The sequence below is a fragment of the Mya arenaria genome, chromosome 7 (assembly GCF_026914265.1).
Source record: "Mya arenaria isolate MELC-2E11 chromosome 7, ASM2691426v1".
In the NCBI taxonomy this organism is placed as follows: Eukaryota; Metazoa; Mollusca; class Bivalvia; order Myida; family Myidae; genus Mya; species Mya arenaria.
Window position 1 is genome coordinate 10,885,787 of NC_069128.1, and position 13,888 is coordinate 10,899,674.

General features: G+C 35.2%; 1 protein-coding gene across 13 annotated transcripts in view; it reads left to right on the top strand.

Annotated features, from left to right (window-relative positions):
- Positions 1–13,888, top strand: part of LOC128240703 (uncharacterized) — a 161,302-nt gene that overhangs the window by 56,325 nt on the left and 91,089 nt on the right. For 12 of the 13 annotated variants that reach the window (XM_052957450.1, XM_052957451.1, XM_052957452.1 and 9 more), the window contains exons 2-6: positions 9,589–9,673; positions 10,212–10,241; positions 11,509–12,093; positions 12,297–12,329; positions 12,961–13,111. In XM_052957450.1, the coding sequence (XP_052813410.1) occupies positions 9,598–9,673; positions 10,212–10,241; positions 11,509–12,093; positions 12,297–12,329; positions 12,961–13,111 (875 nt within the window). In that variant the 5' untranslated portion in view covers positions 9,589–9,597. The remainder of the gene's footprint in view (positions 1–9,588; positions 9,674–10,211; positions 10,242–11,508; positions 12,094–12,296; positions 12,330–12,960; positions 13,112–13,888) is intronic. The other variant, XM_052957463.1, reaches the window with a different exon arrangement.

Below are 13,888 nucleotides of genomic sequence, written 5' to 3' on the forward strand. Positions count from 1 at the left end.
TCGTATCATTTACGTACAAATACAAAATATAAGCCTTTATTAGCGGTTATTTCATTAATAGCTACGTGGTCACAAATTCTCCAGTGAAAAAGCCCCAAAATATCGTTAATATCTGTACGTAACTCATAAGTATTTTTGATTTGTTTTGATCATTGAAATCAATTGAGTTAATGTCGATAATGCATTAAAGCTGCACTCTCACAGATTTACCATTTTTACAACTTTTTTAGGTTTGGCTTGGAACGAGCAATTTTGTGCGAAAATCCATGGAAACCAGTTATAAAATCTTGCTGACAAAAAAATGATCGCAGATTTTTATATTTAAGTTCAAAAATTGATGATTTTTTTTCGAACGGAAATATGCAAATCTGCGATCTGATCTTTTGTCAGCTATCGTTTCATTGGTTTGCAGATATTTACGCAAAAAAATGCTCTTTCAAAAAATTTAAAAAGTTGTAAAAACGGTAAATCTGTGAGAGTGCAGCTTTAAAAAAACACAACTGTTTTGTATGCATCAACATTTATAGTGTGCCTTTAATATAACGAAGATCCTGTTTAAAGGCAGACGCATGGTTTCAGGCCTAAACAGCAGACAAGAATCACAAGCCCACAAGACAAACACACAAAACACAACTTTTAAAATAAAAACAGAGTATAAAATCTCGGTGATCCCAATTTCTCGAAATAAATTTCTACGAGTATCAAGCTGAGCTCGCTATTTTTGCTATAAATTATTTAATGTTCTCATTTAAACAGTTTTGAAACGTTAGCAGCATAACAATTTTAAACAGAAAAATGATTAACTACTTTTTGTTGTTATATATAGAATGAAGTGTAATTAAATCATATTGGCTCAATTTAAGATGGTACTTAAACTTAATTTATTAAAGAATTAGCGAGTGGGGCAAAGTGTTAAAACGATTTACAAGCGCCGACCTAAACACTTTTTACAACATTGATCACAAACTTCATGCAGAGTTACTTCCCTTACATTACAGTAATCACTGCTACCATGCAAATCACGTGACCATATATTCTTGAAATATTATATCGGTAATGAGTGTTAATTATTTTATTTAACCTCACTGCAGCCTTGAATAATTGAAGTTTGATAAAACCTATACCAAAAATTAGAAAAGAATTAAAAAAAACAGTTAAGAAAACGTTAATATACTTCCTGAAATCCAGCTTTACTCGCACATGGTGGCGGACATCTTTTCTGCTTGTCAGGGGAGATAACTGCGTAGGAGTTTGCATTTACCAATACCTGCAGAACTAAACATTACTGCATACTTAGGCTTTTATTTCCAAATTACCAGATCTTTGTTCTGTTTTGATATGTTATGTATGTGTGTTATTCATGTCGGAAAATAGCTCATTGAGCTGATGTTACTTATGAGCATATGACCGACATCAAATAAAGATTCTTGTACCTTGTATCTTGTTTCAACAATGGACTTTGTCGTAGGTGTATCCATGTACACGCGTATGTTGTTGTAACACGTCGTCAAAGGCAAACAAGTTTTAGAATAGATTTAAATTGAGATATCTATGGTGCATAGGCGTCGGAAATGTGTGACGTTTTACACAAATACAGTAATGAGATCGGCGGTCAAATTCCAGTAAAAAAACGTTAACATAAATGTAGCTGTTTTCTTACTTAGATCAAATGACATTCTTTATGCATACCCTTAGGTTTATGAAATAGTTTAAATCTAAAAATAGAACAAGGTTTTCCTTATGACGTTTAATATTGAGTTGGTTTAGTTTTATGGAAGTTGTTGCACTTGACTGCCTTTAAGGGCCTGTTGTGTCTTAGACTTCTGGCATAAAACAGGGACTTCGTATATGTTTTGGCTATTGGGCTAGTCCCTGAAGTTTTATTGAAATCACAGCGACATTCTAGTTCACTGAAATATATGACATCAATATATTCGTCCTAGTACTTGCGCCTTAAACTAAAATGTTTAAAAGATGATGGAAAACAGAAACCATTTTAAACATAACAAAAATTATAAGCCTTAAAGGATTAACATTTAACAGCGATGCAGTCAGAAACTGCGGTTTGGTTAGCTATAAATTTTATAACTTAAACAGGGCCATGCTTTTTCACAGATATTTTAAGATTTGTACTTTTCAAAATAAAACACTTGCAATTCATCATTACATTGATGTTTTAAAGCTAATTCGGCGGTATGTGTGGATGACAAACGATAAGTTAGCACGCAATTTGTCGATCACATAACAACTGGCTGGTTACCTCTTTTGAAATACTAAACTCTCACGTGAAATCGGGCATTGCATTTGTTATTATTAAAGGCAATTTAATGACACTCCTTAAATCTGTTTTGAAATGAATTCTCTCAAATGGGATGCTAGTCGAAATATTAAACTTAATATGTTTTTATCTTGCAGTAAGGGTAGAAAACTGTATTGATAAATATAACTTGCAGCTGTGAATTGAAATTAAAAGTATGTCGAGAGCGATTTTGCGGATATCGTAGTGGTAAGGGCTTCCTACAAAGTATATCTGGGCGCATGTGTGTTTGGTTAGTGGTCACCAAGCCAAACACATGTGTTTTGTCCCGGTTCTCAAGTTTCTTCCACGAAACAAGACCACATTCAAGCGCATCTGTATTTTAGCTGTACTATAATGACTTTGCGATAATTGTGTGTGTTTGGCATTTTACTCAAATGTGGCCATACACAAGTGACCGTGTTCGACTAAATGAGATTACTTGAGATTGTTCACTACTGGACTTGTCCCGTCACCCTTAATATATGTTTAAATGCAATCAACCCTGCTTAGCTCGAACTCGCTTGGCTCGAATTCCACGTTGGTTCGAACTAGATGTAAGGGACCGATTTCTCTATACTGTTTATAAGCATTCACGCTTGGCTCGAACTCCCGAGGCTCGAGGTATTTTTGCCGGTCTCTGGGAGTTCGAGCCAACGGGGTTTAAATGTGTAAATATCTGATACAAAGAAACATGGGTGAGTCTAAAGAAGAAGAGTTTGTCTAAGAACAACATCATCTCCGTAAGTGGTTGTAACGTAAAATGAAGAGCGGCAGTCGAATAATTAATACAGACGTGAAGTGGGTCAAGCATATACTTGACATAACAGGCGTGTTTCAGTGATATATATTCCCAAAATAAGTGCCAGCAAGGCCGCTAACTAGTTGGTTATGACAATAGTTTGGATGATTCAGTTATGTTTTGTATTAGATTTTTAGTTTATACAGTATCGTTGCGTGATTTGGAGGAGATTTTTTTTATAAAATTATTTTTTTTATGTGTGAATTTACATGCTAAATAAATTCCTTTGGAATTTATTTGATATGTTAATGTAAGCATAAATTGTCAGTTATTGCTGCCAACATTCTTTTTTTTGCCTTTTTACTCAAATAAAAGATGCACTGAACATTCCTTTACATCACAGGAGGTACAATAATAATCATTAGGGTACAATATACATGCTGAGCCAATGAAATTGCAGACAGGCAAATCATTAATTACCAGTCTTAATCTTGAAGCATTTCAACTTTAGCGGGGTTTTAAAGGTCCGCCTATCGGTCTGTTCTTAGGGTGCCCTCCCCCCCCCCCCTCCCCGTCCCCCAAACACACACACCCCGCAAACACGTCAACCATATCAATTACGGTTCTGAGGGAGGGTTGCAGGCAAATAGGCCCCTAAGTTACGCCCCTCAAACTTCAAATCCTGGATCCGCCCCTGAGTGAAACAGGAGCTCAAGCATACGTCATACACACTTTTGATTGAACAACAGCTGATATTGTAGTATTTTGAATAGATTTATATCCTTTCTTAAAGTGACGCTCTTATTCATAATCAATAAATAGTTGTTATATGTTTGATTTACATGTGTATTTATTAAATACACATGTAAATCAAACATGAATTTTTAGTGGTACACTAAAATTTCCATTTATGGAAACTATTAACTACTATTAACAATATTACAACCGTGTATTAATAGCTGAAAACGTAAAAATGTTAAATGATTGGTGAATGCTAAAATATTTACTGCGATCTAATATGGTCACATAAGGTAGCAATACCGTTTTTTCTACACATTTCTTTTAAATAGACCTCGATTTCCTTCATAAATATCATTGTTTTCGACATGTGTTGATCCTTTTTGGTATAATAAAACACTTGTTTTTAATGTATTAAATCTTATTTGGGAGTAATAGTGCATCTTTAACATATTACTCTGACTCGAATCAAATTAAATAGAAATATATGGGTGCAAGATGTGTTTAATATACATTATTGTAGCTTTTAGCCAAAATATGCGTGTGTGGTATAAGATACCGTGACGACAAACATTAATTGATTCGCTAAGTAAATGATATATCTATGTGATTTCAATGAAAATGCAAGGTTTATTTTTTGTTTGACTAATTTTTTGCTTCACTGAGAAAGGAACAAAAAACCAGGTGGAGATTTACACAATGTAATTTAAATATGTTCAACTATAGAGATGTATGAGAAAATCAAACAAACAGGTACATGTACCCTCTCACTTAGTAAGCTGGTAAAATAGATACATATTATAGTCCAATCAGAACAGTCAGATTTCATTTTTTCTTTAGGTTAAATATAAGATGTTTATTGAACACGACCACTTAAAACCAAAACTTTAAGCAGCTTACATAACCGCCAAATTTTCATCTATTAACTGAAATAACAGCCGACTTTCCATGTTGGTGGCTGCCGTTTGAAAGACCAAACATAAAGGCTGACTATTGTGTGGGTGTTCATTGTATATACAGACGAAACTCGCTATTTCGAACTCTGTTATCTTGATGTTCTGGTTATGTCGAACTATGTTATCTCGATGTGATGGTTATGTCGAACTATGTTATCTCAATGTGATGGTTATGTCGAACTATGTTATCTTCATCTGCTTGTTTTATCGATTGCTGTTATCTCGATGTTTGGTTATGTCGAGTTGGGATTTCGATGATTTGGTTATATCAAACTTTTTTCTAATGTGTTGGATAAATTTATCCACGTTTTTCGGTTATATCGAAAGTTTGTTATCTCGAAGAATTTTCCGAGTTTCCAACGACTTCGACATAGCGAGTTGTGACTATAATACAAACACTGACACAGGTAGAGCAGAAAATATATGATTTAGAACGCGTCTGAGATGAGTTTTTGTTACCAAACTGTGTTATCACTCTTTAACTCTGATTCCGCCTCGGATTGGCATGTTTTCACTCGTAAATACTCAATATACACAGTGTGTAACATTTTATATTTGAATCTTCTGTTTCACATCAAATTTTATTGATCGTAGTTTTGATCAACATTAAAATTGTGATTTATAACATTATACTATCTACTGACTTGAAAGTCGTTGATCTTGGAGAGAAAAAAAATCAAACGATTGCTAGCAATAACCTTTATATGTTAGATCTTACTTTTTTTAACTTTTTTTTCTTCAGGCTTTTTTTTAGGTTAAAAGACAAAATTATGATCCGAAGTACTTTTTACGCAATTCAAGACAACTGTCTCAGTAGTGCTTGCTTTATTTAAACATATGAGCACAGCATGCAATATTTTACATTAACTTCACATTTAACTTGTTTTCAACGTTATAACTTTGAAGTTCTGAACAATTGGTCAACTATTTGATTAAATAAAATGTTGATTTTAAGTGAAATAAACAACTGTTTTATGCATAATCAATATACAGTCAAACCCCGTTGGCTCGAAATCGCTTAGCTCGATGTCCTCGATGGCTCGAACTTAATGTAAACGACCGATTAGTTACTACTGAATAGAAACATTCCGCTTGGCTCGAACATCCTGAGGCTCGAGTTATTTTCGCCCCTGGGTCCCTGGGAGTTCGAGCCAACCGGGTTCGACTGCATCCCTTTTCATTTTACATTCTTACAAACGTTTTATACATATCTTTACAGCTATGCCATTAACCTGTTTCAAACATTTTACTAATTAGTTTATTCATATTTGTGATGAATGAAATTGTAACGTCACCTACGATTTGCATTTCTGCGTAATTAGTATGACATGCATGAAGACAAGATATGCGACCATTAAACATTAAGCTTGTACTATTTTGTTGTAAAGAATGTATTACATAAATCATAATTTCCCATATATCAAAATTGAAATGACATGCAAATACATATCATATACGTTACGGTTTTATGGGAAGTGTAAATTATATCCTAAGACATAAATACGTGACATTTAAGAGCACAGGACAGGAGCCGATCCAGGAATTGACGTTAGAGGGGTGAGACTTGGGGCGGGACCTTTTGACACGCGCCCCTCCCTAAATTCCGAATGTATATGACATAAACGGTTTGCAACGGGGTTTGGGGTTACCCCTGTAGAAAAAATTAACAATTTGTAGTTAGAAATGGTACTTTTTTAACATGTAGTATAACTGTTACCTTCAATATTGAGTAAAAATGTGGACTTCGACTATTTTAGAGGGGGTGCGCGCCGGTAGTGCACCCTTTAAATCCGCTAGTGCATGGTATGTAATAAGTGCATATTATAAGAGAGGTCGTAAAATTCGCGGCATAATTCAAGGTCATTATTCAAGAGCACATATTCTTGCAAAAAGTGCACGAGATAAGAAAGGTCGTAAAATTCGCGGCATAATTCAAGGTCATTCTTCAAGAGCACATGTTCTTGCAAAAAGTGCACAAGCTAAGAAAGGTCGTAACATTGGCAGCATCTTCAAGGTCATTGTTCAAGAGCACGTGTTCTTGTAAAAACTACAATAGATAAGACAGCCCGTGCAATTCGAGACATCTCCAAGGATAAACAAGTGCATGCGAGGCAGACATATGTAGATCTGATCATCATATCCAGGAGATTGATTTTCAGCAACGATTTATTACATGAGTTCCGGTAGTTTAAAGATATTTATCAGTGAAATTAAAAATCGTTTTGCACTGTTACAAGCAGGAAAATATCAATTTGATTAAATAAAGATAGCCAGATCTTAATTAAATGCACATGTCTAGAACATAACTTCAGATTCATGCACGCCATAGTTAAATTAGTTTTAAAATATTTATTTTACAATGATAGTGAAACAAGTTATTACAACGTTATATTAATCACTCTCGTTGGCACGATTTAACGCGAGAGAACGGTCAAATGTTGTGGGGGAAACGGAGTACCCGGAGGAAACTTGGTGACCACAAACCAAACTCACATGCACCCAGGCCGGGAATCAAACCCGGGTCGCCTAGGTGGAAAGCGAGTGCACTAACCACTGCACTAACCGGACAACCGGTGCGTGATGTCGTCCCATACCATTTGGTGCGCTTTTCTGAAAATCTTTATCATTTTAAATGCTTCTTGGTTTAAAATAGAAATACAAAAAAATATTTTAGTGTTAGATCGCAAAACATTTTACCAATTCAACACCAATGTAAACTCTAAATATTTCTCTCTCGGCTTTCGACTATCCTCTTTTTCTTTATCAACCAAAAAAACAACACCTACTACCACGAATGCTGAGTGTGGTTTAAATTTAACAAGGTATCAAATGCAGAATCTCTCGGAAGATTGTATAGAATCAATCTCGATTTGTATTAGAACGTTCATAATCAGTTATAGTTTCAAACTCTACTCAGTGGTTACTTCCCATGACGTACAGTAATCGTCATCACGCAAATCACGTGATGATGATCAAAATCATGTGACGTCATTCAAATACAGACAAAACTCGTTATGTCGAAGACGTTTTGAAATACTTCTAGATAACAAACATTCGGTATAACCGAAATACAAAAAATAAATGTATAGCTAGCCAAAAAAGAGAAGATTTTTTTTACATAACCTGAACATAGAGATAACATAGTTCGGTAACACTTTACTATATATACTGTATAATACTATTTTTCCGATCCCCCGACCCCACCCCCCATATTTATTTTGTAAAATTGTTACAGAGACTTTGGTCGTTAAGGAATCTGGATAAATGCATGGTGGATGAAGTAGTAAACAAACTTTGCATTTGCAAACTCATTAATTGACACTTTCATTTAAAATTTATTTGTAATACAGTCGAAACCCATTGGCTCGATATCCCAGGAACCGACCAAAATACTTCGAGCCTCGCGAATATCGAGCCAAGCGGTAACGCTTACAAAGAGTAATATAACAAATTCGGCAGTTAACATCCAGTTCGAACAAACGAGGATATCGAGCCAAGCGATATCGGGCCAACGGGTTTCAACTGTATTTGAACATTATCATAAAAGTACTGTTAAGTTGATAACAATCTAAATAAACGAGTTTGATAACTTTAGCAATGTGTCTGTTTGGTTGGTTGGGATTTTGCATTTTTATAGTTGAACCTGCTCGCTCAATAGTGAGATCGTTGTGCGTCTTCTGGCGTCTTGATCTGAAGTTTTGGCCTGGGCGCTTGTAAGTTTGATGTGTGGTCACCCTGCCCGACAAGTCGGTTTTCTCCGGGTACTCCGGTTTCCCGCACAAGACCACACTCTCGCGCAACATCGTGCAAACGCGAGTGATTAATATAAGTTGCAATAGCTTGTTTTTTGCGGATTTCCTTAAACAATACCTCCCTCTTTACGCCGAGCATACAAATCATAAATGTTTTAATAACTTGTTTCACAAGCATTTAAAAGTAGATAAATTTCAACTTAGACGGATCTGAAGCTCACATTCTTTTCAAACCTTACGGCAAAAACTTACTTCCGTCTAATTTACAACACCATAAAACTACGAGACAGTGACGACTTGAATAGTATCCGTATACGACAGACAGGATGCTAATCATAAATTCACTCAACACCAATGTAACTTTCTTAAAGCCCCCTGACGTAAACAGATGTATTATATACATGTATATCCATCATTCCTATCGCCAAAATTACTAGACCATACCCCACTCAATTGCGGAACGGCCATATTCTTGTCTGCTGACGTCACGTCATGACTTTGCAGTTTTGTTTTCAAAATCAACTCGAGTCGAAAACAACCTAATAAACCTATTGTATTCTCAGACAGTACATATTCAAACGAGTATTTACTTTACAATTTATTTCCATTGACAAAATATCTTAAAAGTATAAAGTCTTTCGTAGATGCTTTCAAGTCCCTTAACATATTAGCTATATATCCGAGATTGTGTGCGACTAAGAAAAAGTACCACTAGGGGATCCAGGGGGTGGGGGCGCACCCGGAACCCACCCCCTCTCAAATCGTCCAAGTACACTTTTTATTCCAATATAGGAGAGAAAAGTAATAATTTATATCATTTTGGCCTAGAAATTGTTTAAATTTTCGTGGGGGAAACCTCCTTGTCAACACTTCCAACCAAATAGATTTAGGTTCTTAAGGGAGTAGCAAAGTCAAAAGGTTACGCCCCATTAGTTACGCCCCTCTAACGTCGAATCCTTGGTTCGCGCCTGGGTACATGAACTCAGATAAGCAATCCAAATACTTGTCTCATTCTCCATTCATATACATTGTATATGAATTATACATTTTTAAAAGGTGCATCAATAACCCCAAACTAAATGGCATTTTATTTTCTCATTGTAGAAGTCGACCATGGGGCGGTTGCCAAGAGGCGTGGTTTGGACCCTGCTGTTGTCCATTCTGATTGGCCAGTCAGTTGCTCAGGGAGGTAAGTTCTGTTACATGCACTATTAATAGAATTACATTTCACTGTTGCTATTATTAAAATAACATTATTGAACATAACATTTTCCTCGAAATTGTTATTTTTTTAATAGTATTTTAAAATTGTTTGTCGCTATTTCGACAACATTTACTCAATCTGGTGAAATAACATCTCTTTCAGGTGTGTGCATTTAACAGAATTTGAATTTATAACTAAAGTTAGACAATTTGATTCGGTGTTTTAAAATGTAAAATCATTATAAGGATATTACTAACACTATATTAACATTTGTATACATTTGCTTGCTTTTTCATTTTGAATATTTGATGGTTTTACTAACCTTCATTTTGGCTTCCATCTTCATTCACAATCCGTTCGTTTATTTTTTTTCTGAAAATCGTTTCATTAATACTTATATATCAGAGAATTCTTATGAAAAGCCATCAAGCGTTGGGTGTATTACTAGACAGGCGTTAAAGCTTAGCGTTTATTACACATAAACGTTTAACGATTATTTCACGTATTTTGACGTCAATTACAGACTTCGGACCACCAGATTCATATGATCTTGGTAAGGAGTTTTGAGTTGTTTACCTGCGTGTTTTGTCTTGTGAATTAACGTCTTATATATTTATATGTATGTTCCTTACCATGTAGCAATGTTATTTGTTGCGACGTGTTTGTTTAGTTTTGTAATTTATTTGTTTAAAATGCTAGTTTTATTTTGCACATATACATTATATGTTATGTACTTTTTGTGTTTATGATATGCATACATATATGCGGTTAAAATATAAGCTGTATTCATCACAAATTTGTGCTATCATTCCCCAAAAAAAGCATGGCCTTGATCCAGTACTATATACCGTCCACACTGCACTAGTATCGTGGGAAAATTAGCTGACAAAATCTTGTTTTCATGAATGATTATGTGGTAGGGGAGAAAACTCTCCCTCCAATGAAATCGCATGTTACAATTTAATGCTCTTCAACTAAGAAGTTAAACCATGACGTCATACAGAGGTCTTGTTACTTAATCAGGAATTCAACACAGCTAGCATTGTCTTTTAGGACCCGAAAAGGTCTCCCCATTTGGCAGCAGTGAAACTATCTAATTATTTCTTCATAGGGAAATGTTTTGTTTGTACAAACACGTACAAAGGTTACCAAAATAAGTCTAAGGACTGTCAGCATTTGTGTGTATATGTGCAAAATAAATAATGATATATATTTCCTCCTCCAAACATATATGTACCTGTATAAACAGACTTATTGATAATAGAACATGCATGCAATACATGTGTTAAATAATAATTTGAGTATTATACATACGATCTCTTTTTAATACTTTGCATGAGAAATCTAAATTGTCAGCAGACATATGTTTAATATGTTAAGTAAAACTGTGTTTAATAACTTTCAAATTATAATATATAGCTGACATTTAACGGGATAGTGATTGTATTATAAATGTTCTTAGAATTACATATTGACTTAGGTATCACAAACTTCTGACATTATAGAATAGAACAGAACATTTATTTCTAAGAAGGTCAAAGACCCATTATATACGAGTATTGATTTAAAGTAATCACAAAACTGTACAATATATATCGCACAAAAATAACTCAAAGAATCAACGATATATCCCCAAATCTAAATTTTCTGAAAAGAGTGTTGGAAACTGGATAAGTAAGAACAACACGTTTGTTTCAACAACTAATCACTTACAGTATGCGATCTGACTAGCCAATGCGCAATGTATGTCCCGACCAGTTAACTGTGACTATGTTTTAATTCAGAAATGCTTACTATTTAATTTAACAACTTGTTTGTAGATTTAGGGTCAACACCAGCAGACATAGTCTTCGTAGTGGACACATCCGGGTTCTCTAACAGTACGGAATCCCTTAATCAAGAAGTAGCGGTCAAAGGTTTCCTCACTGGCTTTCTTGAGAACGCTGACATCAATTCCGGTAACGTTAAGGTAGCCATGGTCACATATAGCACTCATCCTAAGGTTATATTTGATCTCAACAAGTACTCCACAAAGACTGACATGGAAGATGCAGTGTTTCTTGCTGACTTTGAGGAAGAAGAGCCAAGAGAGAGAAATCTCGCGGATGCCCTCAGTCTTGTTCGTACAAAGATTCTCGTCCGTGATCGCCGAGATGCTCCGAATTTTGTGTTACTTTTAATGTCCGGTAAATCCGATAGAAACAGTGTTCGGACACTCCAGGAAGCTGATGGCTTGAAGTTTGCGAGGGCTAACATATTTGGAATTGGTATCAGCTTGGACGATGATGATGCAGAAGAAATGTTTGAAGTATCTAGCAAACCAACGATGGAAAATACATTCCTGATCTCATCTGTATATGAGCTAGAAATGCTGAGAGAATTAGTTTTCATGCAGATTTTCGCAAGTAAGATTTTTGCATCCTTGTCTAAAAAGTAATCTAGTCCATTCATTGATCCGTTACGATTGCTTTCAAAATAGATTTTAGTGGTATTTAACCAATGGTCACTATATTCAACAATAAAAATGCCGCATATTATTTTTGTTTACACATTTATTCATTTTTCATTATTTATATGTTTCTAAATGTAATGGATGTGACATTTGCAGGAGCGGAACAGGCATTTAAAGCACCAGCTGCAGGTAAATATACATTAACAATCATCAAGTAGAATGTTAAATTTGGCGTGGAATATACTTTTAATAATATCTGTTATCCATAGCATTATTAACAGAAGCATACAGTAAATATGCATGCACGAATACCGATTTGAAAACCCAATAAAACAGACATTTTAACTTCTTTAAATTCTGAAAATAATCACATGTTATTAGGATACCCCACCAACATCAGTTTTAGAGATTACTGAGATGGACAGCATGTAATCTAACAGTTTCTGAAAAGAGAGATGCTTTGACATTGTAATTTCATAAAAATAGTATGTTTTCGCTGTATGACCCAGTCCAATTCAGCTTGGCGTGTCTTTTCGTTGTCCCGAAAATATCAACGGCACATCTTAGACATTCTGAAAGAGCTTGATCAGTAGGCAGGAACATTGGAGTTAGCTTTCCTTCCACACTTTCTAGCTTTTGCCGCGACATAATATTGAAACCATTTCTACTTTATCTTAGTAATGTTTGAATCCTTTTACTGAAATCAGCGAAACCATTGATCTAGTGTGCCTTCCACATTAATCTAGCTTTTACCGGGGGTCACCTTAAATTATTGAAAGCATTTCTACTCTTTCTTAATAGTATTTTAATCATATTACAGGCAGCGAAACCTTAGACTTGGCGTTCCTCCTTCATTACTCGAACTCTGTCTCCCGGGAGGACTTTCAGCGCATCTTGGACTTCATGAAAAATATCCTTCAATACTCCGACATTGATGACGATAAACTCAGAGTTGGAGCGGTTGTCTTCAGGTATGATACACGCATGCTATGTATTGCTTTACCAGAAGAGAACGCTATTATAGGGCACTAAATACAAAGGGTGGATGTCGACAATCGGTATTTGACAGGCCCACAAAGACGACCTACCGGGATGGTTAAGTTCCATTTGAACTTAAAACAGTTTATTATCTTTGCTCTTCTGGTTGCATTTCTTTTAACAAACTAGAATTGAGCTTTGTTTTTCTGTTTTATTTCTGTTTTTATTTTGAATTAATTATGCTGCGTTGTTATAACACTCCTACAATAGAAGCAACAGGGACGAGTTTACCTGTCAACCATAGTCGGCAACAACGTTTCTTAATTCCGTTACACTTCAAATATATCCATAGACAAATGAATGACAAAACCTCATTATATTATGCCTGAGGCAGGGGAGACAACTTTTCTTCCAATTAATTCGCATGTTAATATAAACTATTTTATAATAACCTTGCAATGTCAGTAGCCTAGTGGCGTTGACTGCTGATAATAATTATTATACTAAAAAGGCGGAATCGGCCTCTCGTATCTAGGGGAAGCAATGAAACTGCCTCCTCAATTGTTCATGGTTACGAGTTTTTCCTAGCTAAATCGCCTCAAGCGCCACATAGACAACAGACACTGAAAACAGAAATATTCAAATGTCGTTGTCAATATTTATTAAGGTAACCACCACCTTGGAACGGTCAGTGACGGTCAGCAAATCATCAAGTCTGTGAATAATTATTATTACATCTGCATTGATTCCGCTATATGTAATATAATTTA